The sequence below is a fragment of the Microtus oregoni genome, unplaced genomic scaffold (assembly GCF_018167655.1).
Source record: "Microtus oregoni isolate MIOR12 unplaced genomic scaffold, Mior012 000011F_ref0000422, whole genome shotgun sequence".
NCBI lineage: Eukaryota > Metazoa > Chordata > Mammalia > Rodentia > Cricetidae > Microtus > Microtus oregoni.
This window is the reverse complement of record NW_024543070.1, coordinates 39,958,347-39,982,540: the sequence shown is the minus strand read 5'-3', so window position 1 is coordinate 39,982,540 and position 24,194 is coordinate 39,958,347. Positions and strand designations below refer to the sequence as shown.

Below are 24,194 nucleotides of genomic sequence, written 5' to 3'. Positions count from 1 at the left end.
CAGGAGGCTAAGACCAAGCCTAGTGAAAGGGGAACAGGCATAGGTAGGTTCAGTGCCTCACAGGTGCTGAGAGGACGCTGGCAGAGGTACTGGTCATTTCGTTACGGTGGTGGTGCTGGTGCTGGCCATGAAGTTGCTGACAAAGCAAAGGGCATGTGACGAATCCCCAGGGTGGACGACAAGTGGCCCGCTGGCTAGCAAGTGTCAGCTACCCTTCGAAGGTGCAGCTCAACTCCCAGCTCCACGGCGTCCCACAGTCTAAAGAGAAATGATCTCTTCTCTGAGCATTCTAAAAGCACCATGATGCTCTTCCCTAAGGGATGCTGTCACCATAAGCACTGCAGCTATTGGGCCATGCATGTGCGTGTGTGTGCTTGTGTGTGTGTTCTTCCTCATACATCCCCGGTGACTTGTGATGGTAGGTGGTAGTGAGTGTGTGCAGACTGCTTCAGGAATGCATGTGCCTTGTTCTCTTCTTCCCCATGTCCCTGTTATTCAGTGCCCTGAAGACAGGGCCTGCAAGTAGCTAGTAGCCTGTGACAAGAACTGAGCATTTTATTACATGTGAGACTTGTCTCCTCCCACCAGAGGGCAAGGACCCAGATGCTTTGGGTCCCCAAGTCTCTGGGAACACTTGCCTGCTAGAAAGGGATGAATCCACAGGGTGGTGGCAGGGGGATGGTGCCACCTCTTGGACATAACTGTGTCTTTTCCATGGAGACATGGGAATGCAATTCTGATGTCTTTCAGTTTGTCAGGGGGCCACTGGTGACGTGGATGGTGCACAGCTTGTCTTTAAAGAAGTCCAGAAGCTGTTTAAAAGGAAAAACAACCAGATTGAACAGTTCTCAGTCAAAAAGGTATGTATGTCAGGGCCTACCAATCACAGGCATCACCTGTGATGTGCAGGCAGTGCCAACAACTCCCTGGATAAATTTTATGCTGTCAGATTCAGTGTGTTTTCCACTGTGGCTGTGTTTCTGCTCTGAGGAGAAAGGCTGCTCATAACTAAAGCAGGGCTGTTTCTGTTTTTTTAATGAGATCCACTGGATCCTGTGCAGTTGATTAGCGCTCCCGCAAAGGGGAAGTGTCTGTCTGGAGTTCAGGTCATTTTAGAAGAAGTTGGTGGAACCCATGAGAGGCAGCTGGCTCTGCTTCTCAAATGTGATGATGACCACAACACATTGATATAATGAAGACCAAAAGTGCCGTCGTATTTATCTATCGAGATCTCAGGACGAGAGGGGAAATGTCCCAGTTTTCCTGTCCATTTCTGACACTGAGATATGGCTGAGTAACCTTGAGTGATGTCCTGGTTTGTCCTGGTTTGATTTTTCTTCTCTTTAGTTTTAAAAATTTTCTTTTACTCCATACATTTTTAAAGTTTAATTAGCTTTTGTTAAATGAATAATTAATGAATTTATTCCAAAAAATAGATTGCAGGGGCTGCAGAGACAGCTCAGCTGTTAAGATCACTTGCTGTTCTTGCAGCCTAGGACCCAAGTTTGGTTCTCAGTTAGACAGGGCACGGCTGCCTGAAACTCCAGCTCCAAAGAGCGTGGTGCCCTCTTCTGGCGAGTCTACCGATGTCTGTGCACTGTGTACATGTGCATGTGTGCACACGCTTAGAAAATAAAGTAAATCTTTAAAATAAGTATACTACAAGGCTGGGAATGTGGCTTGGTACTAGGGCACTTGCCTAGCATATGCAAGACCCCGAGTATGATTCTCCAGTACTAAAACATAAATAAATGCATACATAAAATGATATCAGAATGCAGAGTGCAGCTGAGAGCTGTGGGCTAAGTTGAAGACAGAAAGCCGCAGGACCACAATGGAAATATGCCCGTGTGGGTGCACTGAGTTAGTCTCCTCCTTGTGAGGGCTCATGGATTTAAACTGAATGCATCTTTTTCATCCCCACATTTTCAGAACCCAGACACTGAGATATGGCTGAATAATGGATATAAGTTATACCCATGAATATATTTTTAATAAAAAACCGCAGAAATTTTGTAATGTGGAGAGACTTTCTGTTCGCAGCCTTGTAAGGAAGGGAGGGTGTTTATACTGGTCTCGCACTGTGGTGTGTCTCCAAAGCCCAGCTTGGATTTGAGCTTGCTTCTGAAGACTGGGGCCTGATATTTTGAGAATTCCTTGTAGGCTGAGAGATTTCGGAAGCAAACCCCAACCAGAGCTCTGTGTGTGCTGGCATCCATTGAAGTGCTGTACTTGTGGAAAGCCCTTCCCAACTGCTCCTTCCCCAACCTGCAGAGGATGAGCCAAGGTAAGCACGCTCCGTGCAGCCAGCGGACTCATTGTGGCTGCTCCCTCCGTCCCTCAGTCAGGCCAGCTGACTGTCAGTCTGTGGTGGATGGTGTCGTCAGCAACGGGAGCAGGACATACTAGTGTAGACAGGTACACTTGTCTGTTGGGGTGTCTGATGGTGTACCTAGTAAAGTGGCATCAGCTGGTGTGTGTGGTGATGCCTGCCTGCAACCCGAGCACTTGTGAGGTCATCCCTAGTGACATAGGGAATTCAGGAGCAGGTTGGGCTACACGAGACCCTGTCTCAAAAAACAAAACAAAACAAAAAAAAGGAAATTCTGCCAGTTTACCAAGGTGGTGGGTGTTATGAGTCCATACGTTTGCCCAGTGAGGCTCTTGTCTTCATATAATTGTGAGTTGCACACATACATGGAAGGTTCAGGTAGTGAGGCATCTGGGGGTTCAGCTGGGGCAGTACGCACAGCTGGGTTCCTGTACAGAGCATTTCACCACCCCTGGTAACTTCTTGTGCTCCCTCTCTGCCAGTCCCCACCTCACTGCAGACAGTATTCTGAGGTATCCATGTTCGTTTGCCTGCCTTTGATCTGCTTCCTGCATGAAGCATCGTGCCTGGCACTGGCCACACAGTAGCCTCTGTTAGTGATTGTTTCTTCTCCTAACTGAGTAGTATTCCATTGTGTGGACATACAGGCCCGCTCTTCACTTCTCTGCTCTCCTGCTGATGGGCATTTGAGATGTGTTTTAAGTTGTCATAAGTAAAACTGCTATGGACATGCTTGGAGGCCACAAGATGTCCTTGGGTGTTACCCCAAGAACTGTACCTGTCCCCATCCCCTGGTGCTGGAATTACCAGCACATACCACCATGCCTGGCCTTTTATGTGGTTTCTGGGGTCAAACAATGGGTCTTTGCAAGCACTTTAACCAAATGAGTGAGCCCTCTTCACAACTCAACTTCTATTGATTTCTTTGAAATAAAAAATCTCTGTACCCTTACTGGTCAAAATGCCTTGTTTTGCATCTCTCCCAGTTGGGGTACAGTACAGCATATAAACTTGCCCAGAGTCGATTGCATGACTTTTGTAGTTGGTGTAGTGCAGAGTTTTATATTAATAGAAGTTTTGAAAAGGTTTGAGGTCTGCAGCAGAATTGGTCACAAGGTCTAGAACACCCTCTGCACACACACACCCTTCTCCCACCCTCTGGCCCCCTCACACAATGTCCTGTAACAGTGTGGTATATCTGTTGGCACCCATGACGTTGTATTATGCAGTCTAGCCACCAAAGCCACAGTGCATAGCAGGTGGGCTCTTGCTGCCCATCCTGCTGGTGTAAGCTCACTCGTGTATACCTTAGAGAAGAACTTTATCACTCCCCTAAGCATCCTCCTTCTCTACCTGCTCACCCTTCCTTCCTCTTTGACCTCTGGTAACTACTGATACTTTTCTATCTGTACAGTTTTGCCTTTCCCAGAACATCCTATGGTGGGAGCCGTGCAGGCCTTTTCACATTAGCTTCCTTCTCCTGGGGAAGAGGTGGGGTCCGGGAGTCTCCAGATGCTGATAGTTTTGCTGAGGAGATGACTCACTGGGCAGACACGAGAGCTCAAATCTCACCTTCAGAACGCACATGGAAAGGAAATACTAGACTGGTGCATACTTGTTACCCATGGCCCTGGGGACGCAGGAGCAGGGGCGTTGCTGGGAGAGCCCGGCTTAGCAAACAAGGAAGGCAGGGTGAGGAATGACACGAAAGTCTATCTCTGGCATCCACACGTGTGCCCTGCACACACAGGACACACACACGCGTGCCCTGCACACACAGGAGGACACATACACGCGTGCCCTGCACACACAGGAGGACACACACACGCGTGCCCTGCACACACAGGAGGACACACACACGCGTGCCCTGCACACACAGGAGGACACACAAGCGTGCCCTGCACACACAGGAGGATACACACACATGTGTGCCCTGCACACACAGGAGGACACACATGTGTGCCCTGCACACAGGAGGACACACACGCGTGCCCTGCATACACAGGAGGACACACACACGCGTGCCCTGCACACACAGGAGGACATACAGAGAAAGGTTGCCGGGGTTGCCCTTCTTTCACTAAGGAGAGTTGCCAGTGGATAAGCAATGTCTTATCCTTCTGAAATTTGGGTGCAGAGCATCAGCTAAACAGAGAAACAGCTCCTGAACTTGGTGATACTTGAGGTCTAAGTGGATGTCTTTCCTTCCTCTCAAACACCTTCTCTTCAAGCTTGCCATGAAGTGGACGATTCTTCTGTCATTGGATTGAAGCATTTGCTCCTTGGTGCCATACACAAATGTCTCGGAAACTCAGAAGATGCTGTTCAGGTAAACATGCTGTTTTGGCTCCTGTAAAATCCGTGAGTCCCTACGTGTGAGCTTGCCAAGGAGGAGACGGGAGAGCAGTAGCCAGAACCTGCGCTACTGCGCTGTATTTAAGGAATGGCATTTTTAGCTGCTCGGAGGAGAAGGTAGTTAACGATGTTCGTGGCATAACCCTGGGTTCTAGAGCTCTCCTTTGTATGAGGGCTGCTCTTCATCAAGGATGGCAGTATCAGCCAGGGAGGGGAGGAAATGATAGGGGCGTGCGTACTCTCTTCCCATTCATTTCCTTTATGACGGCAGAGAGCTACCCAGTGCTGAGGGTGGCCTGAAAAGTGTTCCTTAGGCTCGCGAGGTAGGGAGCTGTCTGACCCTGTGGGAGAGCACCTGAGCTTCGAAGCAAGGGTTTTTCCCTAGTTCAGTTTCAGGCTGTGGTGAGGTGGAAGATCCTGGGGGAGCATCCCTCAGAAGGCAGACAATAAGTCAGAAAAGAAGAGGGTATTCCCTCCACAGCCATGTCTCAGTCACAGACTTCTCACGAGAATTGCACTGGTCTGTGAATTCCTCAGCTGATGGGTCCATCAGTGTGGAATATCTTGATGATCCAGTCCCTCCTCACTAAAGCCGAGCTGGGGACCAGGCCTTTAGCACAGTGGCCTTTGGGGCTGGTTTCTACCCAAACAGCTGCTGCGCCTTGGAGAACCAGCGGTTATTTTTCCAATGTAGCTGCAGGGATTTTTTTTTTTAACTAAGGTTTTGTTTTTGTTTTTTGTTTTTTGGTTTTTTTTTTTTTCATTTAACTAAGGCTTTTTTTCATTGTGTCGGTGCTAGGACCTGAACTGAGGGCCTCACTCAGGTTAGACTTGCCTTCTGCCATGGGACTGTGGCCCCCAGGCCAGTTAGTTTAAAAAACAGAAACTAAAATAAGTGGTCTTACATTGCCTACTTTCTGAAATAGTTTCATAAAGACTTGGCCTTTAAATTATAGAATATTAATATATTCATGCTGAATTTGAAATTAATCTTCCAGTGTGAGTTATCTTAGTTATTACATGATTCTAAACAGCTATTTTAGATGGCATACTTAGTGGTTATATATATTTAGAGGTGGATGTTGGCCTGTGTGTGTTTTACATCTTAAACTGGGGGTGTTTAGTCTTTTACAGCACATAAAGAGTTTTTTTCCGGTCAGTACAAGTTAGTGTGTTGGCTAGAAGAATCAGTAGCATGAGTTAGGGTACCCAACGGCAAGCATGTGTGGGTCCTAAGGAACCTGGTTGCCCAGTGGCCAGCGTGTTTGTGTTCTGGGGAACCTCCCCGCAGGTGTGAATGGGCTTCTCAGGTGCAGATGGAAATGCAAAGGCAGGAAGGAGTCTCTGTCGTTTAGGATATGGGTCCAGACGGGGATAGTGATAGTGAGAGGATTCAGTCAGTCTCCGAAAGACGGGTATCAGCTTTCTCTTGTCCACAGGTCCAAGTTTAATGCATCAAATCATTTGTGTTTAGATGACTTGATGCAGAAGTGAGATTATCTACGGGACAGTCCATGGGAACTGATGGGAGGAGGTGAAAGGGAAGGGCAGCTTTGGGTGGGGATGTGTTCAGAATAACTGTGTACTGTGGAGGTGGCCCTATGTAACCCAGTACAATGGAAATTTTAGAAGTAGGGAAGAAATAACAATCAATAGAGAAGAGAAGATTAGTTCTAGAAAAAGAAACCCCTTTCCGGCCTCCTGAGGGTTGTGTGAGCCTTACACCAAGTAGGAAATGACTTCTTCCCAGTAACATTCCTGTGACTCTCAGTTCTTCCAGCGCGCTGCTAAAGATGAGCTGTGTCGTCAGAATAACATGTATGTCCAGCCGTACGCGTGCTATGAACTTGGCTGTCTCCTGCTAGACAGGCCAGAGGTAAGAGTTCTGCATGTGCTTGTCGTCTCCAGCAGCCAGAATGTGTGCACACAGGCACCACAGAGCACTGTTCACTGAGGCCAAACCTTCTGTTCTGTTTGCTTTCCTTGATCTGCTGGGCGAGTCCAGGAGGCCGACATCAGGTGGTGCCAACGCTTTTAAAGAGGCAGCAGTGGCCACACTGGAATTTGAGTTGCAGATCCAGCTTTACATACAAAGGTTCTTCTGTGGGGAGAATTATTGTCTTTTTCAATATGGTATGAGATGGTGAGGTGTATTGAGAAGATGAGAGTTTGTCTTGCTGCTGTGTTTGTGTGCCAAAGCACAAATCCAGTTCCTACTCTGCACAGTGGGCAAACCCGGCTTGCTGATTTACTTAGAGTCATCGTGAGAATAAGTGAAGGTTACACGGGAGTCCTTTAAATCATTGCAGCGTCGTGCACAGAACTTGACAGCTACTGTGTATGCAGGAGGTGCTGGGAACATGGCTCAGTGAAGGACTTGCCTCCCAAGTGTGAGAACATGAGTTCGGATCCCCACAGTCCTATAAAAACCAGAGTGGCAGCACATGTTTGTAACCCCAATGCCAAGAGATAGAGGCAGAACTAGAGGCTTTCTGGAAGCTGTCTGGCCTCCAAGTCAAAGGTCATTGAGAGAAACTGTCTCGAACAAAAGATGGAAGGACACCCAAGGACACCCCAGGTCATTCTCTGGCCTCTACCCTCTGTGCAGAGAATCCCCCCAAATTGCATCCACACACATGCAAAAAAAGATGTTAAATTAGCAAATGGGTAATGGATTTTTGTTTGTTTAGTTATAATCAGGTTTCACTAGTGCCTGAAAACAGTGACTCAAATTCTTTAATTGAGTCATTTTTACTCAGTTAAAGACCAAAAAAAAAGAGTAACTATTACACATTTGGATTGAAGTTTGAAGCACTGCATCCTTTATTGTAAGGGAATATTTATTTGTCACGTAGTCTGTCTTGATATAAATGGACATCAACTCTGAGACTGGCCAGTATCCGTCCTCGCTCAGCAGGTGTTGGGGCATACTGTCTCCAGCTAAGCCCTTGGTTACTCTACGTTGTTTAGTAAGACTTTCAGCCCATAATACTGGGCTGCAACTGTTGCCTTTCATGCACAGTATTGGACCATGAAAACTTACTTGTCAAGTCATGCCTTAATGGAAACCTTTACATCAGAGGAAAGTTAGTTGTCCTTAGCGCCCCCTTGTGTCTCCTATGGATTGTTCTGGTTGTGTGTCCTCTGCTGATAGATTTGCAGACATTGCTGTTAAGACACAGTATGGTTTTCTTATGTTCACAGACTGTAGGACGAGGCAGAACTCTACTCCTTCAGGCAAAGGTAAAAAACCACCTCATTCCGCCTTCTTCTCATGGCTGCTGTCACCTTCTTTACCACACACCTGGGTTTGAATTCAGGAAATCTGGAAGTTTGATACCTGTGTTAATAATTCTGGAGTTCTAGAAGCAGTAGCTAAGCGAATCCATGAGCACTTGGTTTTGAAAGGGAATCTCCAAGGTTATAAACTACTATATAATCATTCAGCCTGTTTATAAGTGCTGGTTTTGTGATTTTTTTTAAAGATTTTATTTATTTATTTTATATTTATTTTTTAAAAACTTTATTTTGTTTATATATACTTACATCTATATAAATATAAAATAAATAAAATCCTTGTAATGTAAATATATATAAATATAAAATAAGAAAAATTCTTTAAAAAAAATCAAAACCAGAACAACTTATAAACAGGCTGTGTGTGTGTGTGTGTGTGTGTGTGTGTGTGTGTATGTGTGTATGCATATATGCGCTCTTTTGTTCCAGAAGAGAGCATCAGATCCCACTAGAGATGGTTGTGAGCCACCGTTTGATTAGTGGGAATTGAACTCAGGTCCTCTGGAAGAGCAGCCAGTGCTCTTAACCACCAAGCCATCTCACCAGCCCCTAGTTTTGGTGTTTTGATAGGGAAAATAAACTTTATTGTTACGATTTTTAAGTAAGTCTTACCGTGTTTCTAGTATTACACCTGGACTTCAGTAAGCTTCCACTGCCTCAGCTCCTGACTAGATAGGGCTTCGGTATTACATCACCACACCCAGCTCCAGGGACAGTTAACTTTTGATTTCATAGATGTGTTTAAAAGTATTTGTTATTTTCATCTTTTGTTTATGAGTGTTTTGCTGAATGTCTGTATGTGTGCCACATGCATAGCTGGTGCCCTCAAAGGCCGGAAGAAGGTGTCCAGTGCCTGAAACTACAAGCTGCCATGTGGGTGCTGGGAATTGAACCTGGGTCTTTTGGAAGAGCAACCAGTGTTTCTAACTGCTGAGCTGTCTTCCAGCCCTCCTCTGTTTTTGAAGAATTTCTTAATAATGGCCTGCTTTGAGTCCAGGTGAAGACTGGTCTTTCAAGAATAACGAGGGAATTTCCCCAAAGAGATTTTGCGGTCCCCGTGACTCCCTCTCAAGTGTTAGGATCCAGGCTTGTGCCGCCACACTCTAGCTCTTTAAACTCAGCGCCTAAGAGGACCAGGTGGGCGAGAAGTCCCCCTTAGGAAGTAGGGCATCGTTATATGGGGTGTAAGTGCAGTGTGTGCTACCCTGTGACCCCTGTGGGCAAGCCTGCCTAACTGTCCACAATCATCTTTTATTTGGCCCTTCCAGGAGGATTTTTCTGGCTACGACTTTGAAAACAGATTGCACGTCCGCATCCATGCTGCTCTGGCCTCTCTGAAGGAACTGGTCCCTCAGTGAGAAACTCCGAGTGACCCCTCTGTCCCCTCCACCCAGGGTCAGCTCTTTGAACGCAGAGGAGAAAGGCCTTTGAAGATGAGCTTCTCTCCTGCAGACCACCTGTACCAGGGGTGGGTTCTGTGTTGCTGACGTCAAAGATCCCTCTTTTAAACATGTAGCTTCAGAGTAATAAAGATGTCAAAAATGATAAAAATTATCGACCTGGGAGAGGGTTAAGTGACCTTGTTCAAACATTTTAGTTTTGTGATTTATTATTTTTAAAATAAAATCAAACTGAAGATTCACCCTGTGGTTTTTGTAGGCGTGCCTACATTAAGTATCATCAGAGTGGGCTCAGCATGCATCGTACCACATATAGCATGGCTCTCGTGCTTAGATAAACATTAAAGCATTTTCCTAGTGGTTTACTTTATCCTGGAAATATTCCTACGACAGCTCTGGCACAACCCTTCTTGGCTGGGCCTGGTGGCACACACCTAATCCGAGCACATAGGAGGTAGAGGCAGGTGGCATCTCTGAAAAGAATTCTTACTCCTGTTCTATGTGCAACGAGACTCAGGTTCAGCAGTGGGAGCTGACTCACTGCAGTCAGTCACTCATACTTCATGGGCAGTGGCTAGAACGCAGGCCTCGGGACTAGGAACTGGATACTGTTTTATATAAAACATGTAAACCCGGAACCCCATGCTTAACTTATCAAAGATAAAACTCTCTGCAGCTCAAGCTGCTTCATAGGTCTGCATCCCCAGAGCTGGGAAGTGGCTCCTGTCTACATTCCCAGAACTGGGAGGTGGCTCCATCATAAAGCGCTTCCCACACGAGCATAGGACCCGAGTTCCTGCTGCCAGTACCCACATGAAAACAACAAAAGCTAGGCATGCCTCAGCACAGATGTAATCTTAGTGCTTGGGGAGCAGAGGCAGGGGGATCCCTTGAGCTCCTCACTGGCAAGGTAGTCTTGCCGAAACAGTAAGCTCCAGGTTCAGTGAGAGACTTTGCCTCAAGAAACGGAGGTGGAGAGAGCCAGAGGAAGGCCTGAACTAGACCTCCTGCTTCTGCATACACAAAAATATATGCACACCCTAGACGTTCATCCCTAGATTGTCTACACAAGTTCTCTAGACAGAGGCTGCAAAACAAGAGCAGAGAGAAACTTGCATTCACAGTCAGGAGCGTGCCCCCTTGCCGAGCCTATCAGAAAAGCAAATCTATAGTTGACTAAGGAGAACTTACGTTTCAGGAGTTCTGCTGTGAAGATTATCCCCTATGGAGGTTTGAACAATGCTGCATATGGGATGTTTCCATTCTGATTCCTAACAGTAGCAAGATCACAGTTATGAAGCCCAGCACAGCTATGGTTTTGAATAAATACCTGTCACTTTTAAGAATCTTTGCAGTACAACTCAGTTGTCTTAAGGTTTCTAAATTTTCACTGAACTCAAGGTTTTCACTTTAGAGTTTTTACATATCCTCCTGTCTGAATCACAAGTTTGTCTGATACCGATTTTTCGTTTGTTTTTCAAGACAAGGTTTCTCTTTGTAACCTGACTGTCCTGGAACTCACTCTGTAGATGTCCTGGAACTTGCTTTGTAGACCAGGCTGGCCTCAAATTCACAGAGATCCGCCTATTTCTGCCTCCCCAGTGCTGGGATTAAAGGTGTGGGACACCACCACACCCAGCTTGTGATACCAGTATTTTAATACTTAGGAAGTAAAACAGAAACATAACAGCAAAAATATTGTCAGATTTTATTTTACTTAATCTGACTTGGAAGGATGGGGGTTCCTAATATGGCACTGAATGGCAGGGTGTCCTTTAGTGGTAGACCACTTGGTGTGCAGAGGCCTTGGCCCCACAACACTGCAAACACCTTTCAGTGTCTTTGATCGAAGTCCTTCCTCGCTGATGCTTCTGTACCATCATCTGTCCCTTAGCCCCACGTCGGCCCCTTGTCATTAGACTATTGCTAAACTGTTCATTTTGACATCCTGATGTGGGCCTTGTGTGGAGTGAAGGTGTAAGCCAGGAAGATGACAACCCTGCATTCGGTAGTTGAGTGCATCCAAGAAGCTCAGAGCAGGGAGCAGGTCTGAAGAGAAACTGATGGTCTCAAATACTAGAACCTGGTAACTAGAGAGAAGACTATCATACATTTTAAAATTATGGCCGTTACCAAGAATTCTCTTGCCTATAGTGTGTGGAAGATGGTTCTGTCAGGATCACAGAACCTTCTGAGTCATCAAGTTTTACTTTAGTTTGTCTTCTTTGAATGTTTAGTTCAAAACTTTTTAAAGCTGTTATTCTATATTCAAAGGATACATAAAGTCCCATACTTTCAAATTAAATAAGTTATATATAGATTAAAATTGTTTATATTTCTGCTATTGAGATTTCCAATTTCAAACTGTCCTATGCCATAGGCTCTCCATTGGACATTCCAGTGTGTAAATGTCAAACATATTTTGTATTAAATTGTACCTTTGATGAGAGAATGACTATTTTACTTATGCTGAATACATTTTTGTAATCTGCAGACTTGGAGGCATGGTCTGGTGATGACAATGTATTATGTACTTTTCTGGAAGATGGAATTAAGATTTTTATTTTTATAGAGTTAGGTATCTTTATTTTAATGCATGGTAGATAAGTTTTTTGAGTAAAGAATTATAACTTTCAGCTGTCACAGAAGAGTAGAATACTTATTATTACAGAATTTATAAACCAATTACTGATTTTGCACTTTTTCTATTTCTGCCAACTAAAATTAAATGGCGAAGTCTGAGTTTTAACACACACACACACACATACTTTGCTGTGTAAACTTTTGTAGTTGATTTCTTTAAGCAAATCATAGTAGTGACAAGCATTCAAATTATCCTTACATCTATGAAGACACATTTGTGCCATTGTGTGGTATGGTCTTGCTTGTTTGGGTAGAATTTACAGCAAACAGCTCTTGCCATAAAGACAGTAGGAAGGTTTATTCTGAACCAAACATGAGTGGCCACGCCCAGAAACATTAATCCAGATTACACGGAATGACATAAACCACCACAGAAGTCACAGAACAAAGCCCAGTTTCAAGTCAGTGCCTGTGCCTGATGCTCTGGTGGCGATATCAGGTAAGTAGCTTACTGCACAGTGGTGAAGTCTCCTTGCCAGCTTAGCATCTGTGTTGGTGCAAACTCCTGGGCTCTTTTAATACATTCCAGGAGGTTTTACCCTACACCCCAAAGGATGTTAAATCATAGAGGCGGGCAACAAAGAGCTAGCAAGGGGACTAAAGATAGCCCAAGATAGACTTGGTCTTTGACCGGTACTACTATCCTCCACAGCATTGAAGTTCTAATCAGTGGGTCTGCAGAATCAACAGCCTTCCTTCCAGGGGAGCCCCATCCATAAAGGAAAAACTGGATTTAGATCACTGCAAGAAAATGCTGCAGGAGCTGGTTGGAAGGTGCAGAAATCCAGAAGGACAATGGGAGCAGGAGGATGGAAAGAAAGCTGGTCTCGAGCAGATGCAGCCCCCTTGTACCCATGTGTGAGAGAATACCTAGGAGTGCAGTGCAGTTAGTAAGACCCTGGAAGACTGGTCCCTGTCCTGGTTGGCTTGGGTGAGCGATGGGGCTTGAGCCTAATTAAGGAGTAAAAAAGAAATGTCAGGATTGCTACCACTCTCTACAGGCAAGCTTCCCAAGAGGAAAAGTTTATGCCGTGCCTAGTAATGCCCTCTTCACTGTCACTGTATTGCGTGGCAGATCTTACTCTTCGCGAAGATCTCAAAAAAGTTAATATAAAGGAGTTGCGGGGAACGGAGGCAACGACGTTAATACAGCCAGCTATACGTGCAGTTTCTCTTCCCTATACATAAATGTTTGCTGTTCTTGTTTGAGACAGGATCCCATGTATCTCAGGCTGACTCGAAATCTTCATGACCTCCTGCCTCGACCTCCTGGAGTAGAGATTACAGACGAGCACCTGCGGACCCTGTCTTCTGAGGTGCTGGGGACTGAGTCCAGGGCCTCTGGCAAATGAGCTGCATTCTCAGCCACTCGTCCAGTGATCAAACATGGAGCCGCAGCCCTGTGGTTAGAGTGTGCCAGTTCCGGCCGCAGGAGGGACAAAAGACGACTTCTCCTGCTCACTCCAATCCCCGGCCTTTGTTTCTCATTGGCTGGGTCGGTCGAAGCCTTGCCTTTTCCGGTGGGCCCCAACAAGGGGGTGGAGCTCTGTGACGCACACATGACGCACATAGGGGTATAAATAGTGGGCGGGGCGCGCGCTCTAGCACAGGAGCCGCCGGCGAGGGGGCCAAGAGGAAGCTTTATTGAAGCCGGAGAGAAGGTGGGCCTAGCCTGGCTCACCGGCGCCGGCTGAGCCCGGAAGGCAGCGGGCCGAGAGCGGCGGGAGGCCGCGCGGAGGGGGAGACGGTGGTCGGGCGGGAGTCCCGCGGCTTCGGCCGAGTGTGGCGCGGAGTGCGCCGTCGATGGCCCCGAAATCCGCGGACAAAGGGCCGCCGTACCCCACCCCGGTAGTGTCAAGAGGGTCACAATCCAGAGGATGAGCCTTTCTAGAAAGGTCCTTCCTGGCAAGGGCTTCTGAAAAATGAAGAGCAACTAAGCTCTCACTTTTGAACAGCCCTCCGTCAGCTGCGTTGGTGAGAGGTCTGATGCCACATCGCTGCTGCCCCGCCTTTTCCCAGTCAAGAACGTTCCTAGGGACAGCCACACCCCTGGCTTTCAAGTGTTCCTAGACCTGGTACTAGCTAGCATCATCTCGCGGCTGCCGCACCGTTGGTAGTACTAACTACTAAGGATGGGTGCTGTATCTGCTGCTCCATTTTGCCCTCCTGCCACTCACTTTGAAAACTGCCCTGGGATGTTTATTTGAAAACGAAACCAAAAGCATATATACATATGTATATTTATGTGCGTATGCTATGTGTAGCAGATCACTGTCATTTAGCATGGTAAAGCTGCATTTGCCCCAAAAGATGGCTTCATTCGGTAACGCACCTGATGAGTAAGGGACCAAACACTTAATTTCGGTAATGCACCTGATGACCAAACATTTAATTGTAGTCTCAAAAGTTTTGCTTGGGTCAAAACTTGTTTTGGTAAGAATGTGAAAGGTGCTTCTAAATAAAAACATTTTGCTGTGGCATATTGCGTTTTTATTAAAAGTTGACCCTTGATATATTGCAACAACTAAACCTTGCCACTTAGTCCGTGAAACATTAAGAGTGTTAGGGTATGATTCATTGTCAAAGTAGTCTGCTCTTTATCAGTACCCATGGGAAGCATTCTGAAGGTACTTCTGTCTAGAGCAGCTGTGATTTCCCCAAAGCAACTGATTTTTTAAAAAACAAACCTCAAAGTCTGAATCATGTTAGCTCCTCTTTCCTATCTGGTGGCTCTTTGGTAGCTCAGGACCCAATTAAATATCCATATTTAGGAAAGCAAAAGGCCAGGCTGACAGCACTGTGATTTTCTTTCCCTTACTAAAAAAATTCAGTTTTAAAAACTTATTTGCAAGTTTCCATGTTTCAGAGTGAACACACAGTTTAGGGCTGACACACTCTAAACCCATGAGAATTATAGGTCTAGATGTGTCCAACTTGCAGCCTATCTTAGGATAGATATGAGTGTAACCCAGCATGTTTGTATATAACAACCCAATGTCAAAAACTGGGACAACCCCTAGTAGCTTATATAACACCCAAGGTATATAACACCCAAGGTACCACTTGACAGTCATCAAGGGAATGGATGTAGTGGCCCAAACACTCAGGAGGTAATGGTAAGTAGATCTCTGAGTTCGAGGCCAGGCTAGTCTACAGAGAGAGTTCTTGGTCAGCTGAATCTGAAGGGAGGTGATAATTTGATTAAGGAAAGAACTCTATATTAATGGGTATGGCATAGCCCCACAGATACACCTAACATTAAAAAATAACTCAGTGGGAGAGTGCTTGCTTGGTATTATGGAAAGCCCTGGGTTCAAATCCCAATACCAAAGAGAAACAAAGCAAAACTTGTGTAGTAGATTGTAGGAAATATGTCTAGGAATATATTAGAAAAATGGAATTTTCTTGTAGAAATAGTTTTGCAACCCTGTACAAAATTAGTGCCTATATATGGGCATTATTTGGAAATACGTGTGCTTAATTTATCTTTATTGAGATATTAATTGGATTTTATGTGTCTTATTTGGACATAAACTGTATCATTCTGTTAATCTTGGCAGGGCATTTCCGAGAGAAAGAGAGAGAGAGAGACAGAGAGACAGAGAGTCTTTGTGTATGTATGTGTGCGTGTGCATGCATGCCACTTATGGAGGTCAAAGGACCAATCTCTAGCTAGCATTTATTCTCTCCTACTGCTTGTGGGATCCAGGGATTAAGCTCAGGTCCTCAGGTCTGTGGGAAAGCACTTTAATTTGATGAGCCAGCTCCATGGCCCAGTTACCAGTCTCTTAATGAGTGCTATATTACTTGCTTGTGCATAGTAATCTGATGGTAGTGGGTTTTATTTTGTAAGTAATTACCAAGAATTGCATCCCATGTTACCAGAATAAATACTTAACAGGTGAGAAGTAAAGCTAATAATTTTAATAGATTTGGTTTTAGGAACCCCAACTAAATCTAGGAAAATTCAATAAATGTAATGTACAGTGTAAGATTTTGTTTCTTTTCCTTATAGTTGAAATTACAGACATCCTGCCAAAATGATTTCTTCAAAGCCCAGACTTGTTGTACCCTATGGCCTCAAGACTCTGCTTGAGGGAGTCAGCAGGGCCATTCTCAAAACCAACCCGACAAACATCACCCAGTTTGCAGCAGTTTATTTTAAAGAACTCATTGTGTTTAGAGAAGGTTTGTATTGCTTTAGCTTCTGTATTTGTTGCTTTGCAAAGCCATTTTAAATTGAAAAAATGTCTCTATTTGACTTCCTGCATTTATTCATTCATTCAGGGAATTCATCTTTGGATATAAAAGATCTGATTAAACAGTTTCATCAGATGAAAGGTAAGTGCCACAGCGATGTTGTTTCAGCAATGTTGCCATTGCACACTTGCTAACACGCGTTCGTAATTATGCTAATGGGTTCTTCGTCAACCACACCAGTGTTTTATGTCTGAGTAATCATCCTGGTGCTTTGTATTTTTACTAAGTCGTGTCTGGCTTATTTTAACACCAGGATTTCCAGTTTAGAAGGTTTTACGTCTTAAAATAGGTGTGTTGTGGGAGGAGGACTCGGGGCTGAAATCCAGGTTGGTGGTATAGCTCTCACAAAGCACACACGAGGCCTTGGGGTCCGTCCTGGAGCACACGATTATGGTGTCTAGAACAGTGCAGATGACTACGATTCACACGCGCTCTCCCTGCACACTTTTAGGGAAGTACAGCAGATGTTAAGAGAACTTGTACTTCATGGTAATGTAATGGGGTGTTCTGTAAAGCTGTGCAGGTTACCATCAATTATTAGACATGCTCCAAAATCCAAAATGAAAGCGAACACAACGATTTAAGTCTCTGGCTTAGAGTATTTCACATTCCTGGGTTTCAGATTAGGGATTCTCTACTAATAGGCTATGCAAATCTTCTAAAATAGTTTTTAAAACCCTCAAAATCTGATATATCAGCTTCCAGGCATTTCTGATAATGAATACTCAAGACATATATAATATTAATGAAGTAGAGCTGGGTTTCAGTGTAGGCTTAAGCATGAAGGTTAGGAGAAAACCTGCTGTTCCAAAGAAAATAAGACATATTCTTATGTACAGTCTAGAAGATCAACCATCGCTGCCATATGCCCTGCTAAGAGAGTGTCTGAGTAGATGTTTTATGAAGCAGCAATGTTCTCCATGTCTCGGGCACCGTGACATAGCAGCACACATATGCTTCGAGAAAGTTGTTTTTCATTTGTAAATTGAATGTCACAGCATGAAACAGAGATGACCAAGTAGTAACAGAAGAGTTGTAGGAAAAGGCAAAATTTATACAAATGAAACATTTAGATAGTTTAAAAGATGATAGGTTCCTTTTGTGGCATGCTATCCCATCTCCGTCTTCCTTTTGAGGCCTGCAGAAAAATACTTGTCAGTCGTAACAGACTCCTGAGTTTGGAGGCACAAGTCTGACCTCCTGGGCCATATTTAGTAGTTACTATGTAGCTGTTACCTTCTCACCAGAGAATGGTGGCCTTTTCTTTCTGGCCCCTGCCATGGCTGAGTCAGCTCTGGTATACCTCTGGGGTGAAAGGAGACTGTTCTTTATGAAATCAGGTAATTTACTATGACCTCAACTGTCTGAACTCAAGCCATTTTATGATTTTATGATTGATCTTCTTGTCAAGATGGAGTAGTATTACATCCTAAGTACTAGAGTAACTATCAAGTTAGGCTCAGAACTTGTGAACTCTGAAGATTTTTTAAAATTTATTATCACTCAAAACTGTGTGTACATGTGCATGCACATGTGAATGCAGGTGCCCAAAGCTTGGATCTGCAAGAGCTAGAGTTACAGGCAGTTTTGCTTCTGGGTGCTGGGAACAGAACTTGGGATGCTGAAAAGCAGGAAGCTGCTGAGCCATCTCTCGAGGCCCAAACTCTCAACATTTTTATTAATACCATTATTAAATTCTGCTATTATACCTATAATATTTATGCTTAAATTAGCTCCTAGTGAATTTAAGTTTTTTTTCTTTTTTTTAAAATTTATTTATTTATTAGAGATTTCTGTCTCTTCCCCGCCACCGCCTCCCATTTCCCTCCCCCTCCCTCAATTAACCCCCCCCCCCCCCCCGCTCAGCCCGAAGAGCACTCAGGGTTCCCTGCCCTGTGGGAAGTCCAAGGAACCCCCACCTCCATCCAGGTCTAGTAAGTTGAACATCCAAACTGCCTAGGCTCCCACAAAGCCAGTACGTGCAGTAGGATCAGAAACCCATTACCATTGTTCTTGAGTTCTCAGTAGTCCTCATTGTCCGCTATATTCAGAGAATCCGGTTTTATCCCAGGCTTTTTCAGACCCAGGCCAGCTGGCCTTGGTGAGTTCCCAATAGAACATCCCCATTGTCTCAGTGTGTGGGTGCACCCCTCGCGGTCCTGAGTTCCTTGCTCGTGCTCTCTCTCCTTCTGCTCCTGATTTGGACCTTGAGATTTCAGTCCGGTGCTCCCATGTGGGTCTCTGTCTCTGTCTCCTTTCATCGCCTGATGAAGGTTAATATTCAGGAGGATGCCTATATGTTTTTCTTTGGGTTCTCCTTATTTATCTTCTCTAGGATCACTAATTATAGGCTCAATGTCCTTTGTTTATGGCTAGAAACCAAATATGAGTGAGTACATCCCATGCTCCTCTTTTTGGGTCTGGCTTACCTCACTCAGGATAGTGTTTTCTATTTCCATCCATTTGCATGCAAAATTCAAGAAGCCCTTGTTTTTTACTGCTGAGTAGTACTCTAATATGTATATATTCCATACTTTCTTCATCCATTCTCCCATTGAAGGGCATCGAGGTTGTTTCCAGGTTCTGGCTATTACAAACAATGCTGCTATGAACATGGTAGAACATATACTTTTGTTGTATGATAAGGCCTCTCTTGGGTATATTCCCAAGAGTTGTATTGCTGGGTCCAGGGGTAAGTTGATCCCAAATTTCCTGAGAAACCGCCACACTGCTTTCCAAAGTGGTTGCACAAGTTTGCATTCCCACCAGCAATGGATGAGTGTACCCCTTTCTCCACAACCTCTCCAGCAAAGGCTATCATTGGTGTTTTTTATTTTAGCCATTCTGACTGAATTTAAGTTTTATGCACTGTCATCTACTCTGCAGAGTCTTCCATGTAGGAGAATCATTCTATCAGGTGTGCTGGTGGGAAGACAGTTAAGGGCTGTATAGCTCTGTGGTAGAGTACCTCCTTAGCACGTACAAAGTCTGAGATTGAATCCCTAGCATGAGAGGTGGGGAGGACTGGGGCAGGGGAGTCCTGCAGAGATATTTAGACAAGTGAGGTGAATGGTAGTAGTTTTTCTCAGCACATGAGCATTTAGTATGGCCATCTGTGTCCATTACTAGACAGTTTAACTGAATTTACAAACTAGCAGCTAGCATGGGTAGAAACCCTGAAGGACGCCTTCCTTCAGAGAGCAATGTGAACATATGGACAACATACTTGTGCTTTTGAGAATAGGGTCGTAAGGTTCTGTAGCTACAGATGAGCTCCCAGGCCTGTGCCACCCACCATACCAGGATCTCCAAACCTTTGACCTGAAGCAATCACTTATCACTCTCCCTGCTGACTTTGTGCTTTCTGAATGAGGAATAGGCAAGGCAGTTAGTAGGGTGTGGCTGCTGACCCTCAGAACGGGTTTTCTAGGGCACTGAGCATCAGTGGCTGCATTCGTGGGCATAGGAGTTTCTCTTTTCATCTGGGTCAATATGGCCATGGCTTCATGACCACAGGTCACCTGCAAGTATATCGTGTTTCTTGATGTGAAGCCCACAGTGCTCAGATGACAAGTTCATTGCATACTTTACACACCAGTTTTCCTAAATGGAGGAATGCATCTGTTTGTTCCCTCTCTAAGTTATGAGCCCAACTGAAACTGGAATAATTTGCTTCCCACATCTGTCTGTAGTGTTTCCTTTGCTTGCATTTTGTGTTCTTCTATGCGCATGTTTGCAATGTGTGGACGTGGGTGCATGTAGAGTCACAAAATTGACACTGGTCACATGCTACTATTTACTGAGGCAGGGTCATTCACTGAACCCCGAGCTTGCCAACTCCAGTTTGCTAGCACACTCTCAGGATTGCGTGTGCCTCCCTGCCTCGCAAGTATTGGGATTTCAGGTGACATTCCAGTCATCCTGCCCAGTTCTCATATGGCCAGGCCAAGTAGCACTTTATCTGCTGGGCCCATCTCCTCAGTGTTACCCCTCCCCCCCCTTTTGGTGGGACAACAGACCAGGAGGGTTCTAGTTTCCTTCCTTTTAGGAACTGAATATCAGCTTAGAGTAGTATAATACTAGCTTTACAGTGTGATATATGCTGGTCATTTATTTCTAAGGAAATGGATTGTTTAGGTGGATGTGAGCTGTTACAGATCCACTAGCTATGCTAATGCAGATGTTGCACATAGATCTGTGTATATTGGTATTTGAAAGTTCAACCTACTGTTGCTTTATTTAAAATATTTTGAGGAGTGCTTGCTGATTAACTCACCTGTTGCTTTTTTAGTAGAGAAATGGGCAGAAGGAGTGACACTGGAGAAGAAAGAATGTGTAAAAGAACCAGGAAGAACACCTCCAGTTTCCTGCGAACCTACACGAATGGAAAAATCCACAGACACAGAGGAGGACAATGTAGCTGGACCACTGTTTAGTAACAAAACCACCCAGTTTCCATCAGTTCATGCTGAACTCCAGCCTGAGGAGACAAATGAAGGAGTTTGTGGTCCTTCTTCCAAACCAGCCACACCGAAGGCCACCACCCCACCATCCTCACCACCTCCAGCACCTGCCCCTGCAGAGTATGCCTATGTGCCGGCCGACCCAGCTCAGTTTGCTGCCCAGATGTTAGGTAATGTTCCATGCACATATTCTGAAGTTTTAATGGTGGACGTGGCAACGAGTACCCTGGACTCACTGAGTGCAGAGTGTGATGAAGAAGTCGTGGTGTCTGCTCCTCTGGTGTGCTCTGGAGAGATGTTAGCAGTGCAGGTTATGAGCCAAACATCTGCTCAGGCAGTTGTGGGTCCTAATTCTGAGGCTGAACCACCAAAGGCTTCCTCAGCCCCCTTGCAGGGTGAACAAGAACCTCCTGCTTACGATGAAGCTCCTGACACTCAGGTTACATCAGCCGTTCATGTATCATCTGTATATAACGGTGTGCCTGTCAATGAAGGAGTTGTCTATGTTGAGCAGATACCGGGATACGTAGTTATCCCGTTTACTGACCAAGTTGCTTGTCTTAAAGAAATTGAGCAGTCACCACCAGTTAGTCCCAAACCTGTAGAAACCAAGACTTCCTCAGGCATGGCTAAGATATCTGTAGAGTCTCGGCAGATTGTCCAGGTGGAGAATTCCCAACAGCAGTCCTCAGTACACATGGAGGCAGAAGCTACAGTTCTGCTCTCTGACACTGCTTTAGAGGGTCAGCCCGAGGTACCTGCAGAACCCCTGGATACAGAGGGCTTTGTCAAAATAGCCTCTGAGAATTCTCTGCACTTTGAAGTGGAGATCGTTAACATAGACCCTGACAATCCTGGCCAGGAGGAGTCAGGGGAGAACGCCGCACCCTATTCATCCGGTGACCCTTTCCCTCCTGCGCCAGGAGGCTTTACTGAACCTGAAATCCAACCAGATGGGGAAGATGCACCTGAACAGGTTTGATAAAGCCAGGTAAGAAAATTAGATACTTGCACATCCGTATACTGCATTTCAGGTAACATCTGTATTCAGTAACCATACAGGTTGGCTCTTCTGCCGACTGGCCAAAGTCCACTTTCAGGTTATTTAAATGCCATACCTACTTAAAGGCTTTGTTGTACTTAAAGATTTACTATTATGAAAATCACACAGCATGTCAAAGCTGGATTCTTTTTGCACATGTTTATAGACATGAGACTCTGTTAGATTTTTAATACCTGTTTACAAAAGGGTAATTATAAAAATGCAAAACTGAACACTGCATTTATTTGGGCTGTGGCATTTAAAACATGAAAGAAATGGTGGTGTGGCTGACTGCTTTCGCACTGAGTCAGGAGAACTATGCAATCAGGTTTGGGATGTTGGCTCAGACACTGCTTCCTACTTGGGACCTTCCTGTGGCTGAGGGAGCAGCATCACAGCCAGATGGAGAAAGGACAGGCTAGATGGAACGTCTTTGTCACAGGAAACCAGCAGAAAGAATGGCTGCGCACCTGAAAACAGTGTGTGTAGTTCCCATGCATGGACCCCCAAAGCCAAGCTGCTTTCTGGGGAGCTTTACCTCCAGCTGCTTTTCCTCCTGACACATAAGCGTTACAACCCCTATCTCCATCAAATTATGGCGTGTGGTCTGCCTACCCTTCTGCCTATCTGGATATTGCAGTGGCCCTTCTTGGGTATCTGAAGGGACATGAATGAAAGAAGCTCCCATTCCTCTTGCAGAAATTCTCAACTCTGACTCAAACCAGAATAATATAGGACTATTACCAAAGCAGGTGTTTAGCAACCGAATTCTGACTGGCAGTGTGACAGATTCACGACAGCTGGAAAGGCAGAGGGCAGTGCTGCATTCACAGCCTGTGCGGCCGGTTTATCTTTGTGGCTTGAGCGTCACGTCAAGAAGAGTCACTGTTTTCAGGCACTTAGCTGTTGCTGAAGGACAGTTGTCCTTAGTGGACAAGTTACCGAGAGAAATCAAGTTTGAGGTCTTAGACCCTCTCATCTGGAAAGACTCAAGATTTGGATTATATTTTTAGTAATCTTGAGGACAGAATGTGTCTGAGTCATGAAAAGCATCACTGAATCTGTGCACAGTGCAATTTTCTGTGAAATGGATGCCTAGTGCGCACAGCAGGAACTTGACACAGCCACACTCAGCAGTATAGAGCCCTTGCTATAAGCTGATGGACAGTGTCTTTAGCTCTCTATATCAGAGTGTCTTTTGCTGTCTTTTGAGGCATATGGTGGTGCCCAGTCTTGGCTAAGATGAGTGCTCTCTGGGATCTGACTCCTAGATGAGGTAACAGATTGAAGATGGGAGATGACAGTGCCCATCAAAAGACCAGAGATGATATTAGGTGACATGTAGTGTCTGACTAGGTAGAGAAACTGCTATGCAGATGTGCTTATATGACTTCTCGTTGGCTTTACATGGTTAATGTTTATTTTTGGTAAAGTAAAAAGTTTTGCTAACTTTCTTCTGAGTACCATGTGGAAGCCATATATAAAGCTTAAGATTCTTGCTAGGCACGGTGGTACTTCTAGCTCTTGGGAGGCTGTGGCAGGAGGACTACTGAAAGTTCAAGGCCAGCCTGGACTCACAATGATACCTTGTCTTAAAGAACCAAAACAGTGTAAGAGTCTGGAAACAGCAACTTAGAATACAATTGCCTCTTGAGCCGCACCTCTGCTGTCCCTGCCGTTGCTCTGGGTTCCTTTTCCAACTGTGGTGGATCATGCTGTTCCTCCACATTACCAGGCACAATTTCTGTAGTCCTCTCTATAGCATGCTTTATGGCACATATTATTACAGTTGCTTATTTATATGTTAAAAAAAAAGATTTACAAAGACATGACTGTGCATAGTGCCTGGTACAGAGACCAAACCTTTAATGCCTGCAATTTTTTTTTTTTATAGCACTAGCAACAAGCGAAGCAGGACAACCACCACCATATTCTAATATGTGGACACTTTATTGTCTAACTGATATGAATCAACAAAGTCGCCCATCACCGCCACCTGCACTTGGGCCTTTTCCCCAAGCAACCCTCTATTTACCTAATCCCAAGGATCCACAGTTTCTGCAGAATCCACCGAAAGTCACTTCTCCAACCTATGTGATGATGGATGACAGCAAGAAGACCAGTGCCCCACCTTTTATTTTAGTAGGCTCCAATGTCCAGGAAGCACAGGATTGGAAGCCTCTTCCTGGACACACTGTGGTGTCACAGTCAGATGCCTTGAAGAGATACGCTGCAGTACAAGTGCCCATTGCTGTTCCTGCAGATCAGACATTCCAGAGACCTGCCCCCAACCCCCAGAATGCTAGTCCTCCTACAAGTGGACAAGATGGCCCCAGACCGCAAAGCCCAGTCTTTCTTTCTGTTGCTTTCCCAGTAGAAGATGTAGCTAAAAAGAGTTCAGG

General features: G+C 45.1%; 2 protein-coding genes across 3 annotated transcripts in view; both read left to right on the top strand.

Moving 5' to 3' along the window:
• The window catches only part of Ttc39c (tetratricopeptide repeat domain 39C), a 94,209-nt gene extending 84,589 nt beyond the window's left edge, over window positions 1–9,620 (top strand). The window contains exons 9-14 of one of the 2 annotated variants that reach the window (XM_041660118.1): window positions 751–860; window positions 2,164–2,287; window positions 4,564–4,661; window positions 6,459–6,563; window positions 7,892–7,930; window positions 9,253–9,620. In XM_041660118.1, the coding sequence (XP_041516052.1) occupies window positions 751–860; window positions 2,164–2,287; window positions 4,564–4,661; window positions 6,459–6,563; window positions 7,892–7,930; window positions 9,253–9,342 (566 nt within the window). In that variant the 3' untranslated portion in view covers window positions 9,343–9,620. The remainder of the gene's footprint in view (window positions 1–750; window positions 861–2,163; window positions 2,288–4,563; window positions 4,662–6,458; window positions 6,564–7,891; window positions 7,931–9,252) is intronic. The other variant, XM_041660119.1, reaches the window with a different exon arrangement.
• Window positions 9,621–13,647: 4,027 nt separating this feature from the next.
• Window positions 13,648–23,786, top strand: Cabyr (calcium binding tyrosine phosphorylation regulated). The gene is made up of 5 exons (XM_041659860.1): window positions 13,648–13,688; window positions 16,043–16,215; window positions 16,315–16,368; window positions 20,579–21,741; window positions 23,687–23,786. Exons 2-4 carry the CDS (start codon window positions 16,068–16,070, stop codon window positions 21,730–21,732), a joined length of 1,356 nt encoding a protein of 451 aa, XP_041515794.1. The 5' UTR covers window positions 13,648–13,688; window positions 16,043–16,067; the 3' UTR covers window positions 21,733–21,741; window positions 23,687–23,786.
• Window positions 23,787–24,194: the final 408 nt, after the last annotated feature.

Coding starts and splice junctions, on each gene's coding strand:
- Cabyr (XM_041659860.1), top strand. CDS start 16,068: ATGATTTCTTCAAAGCCCAGACTTGTTGTACCCTATGGCCTCAAGACT. Junction 16,216..16,314: donor ACTCATTGTGTTTAGAGAAG/GTTTGTATTGCT, acceptor TCATTCATTCAG/GGAATTCATCTTTGGATATA. Junction 16,369..20,578: donor ACAGTTTCATCAGATGAAAG/GTAAGTGCCACA, acceptor TTGCTTTTTTAG/TAGAGAAATGGGCAGAAGGA.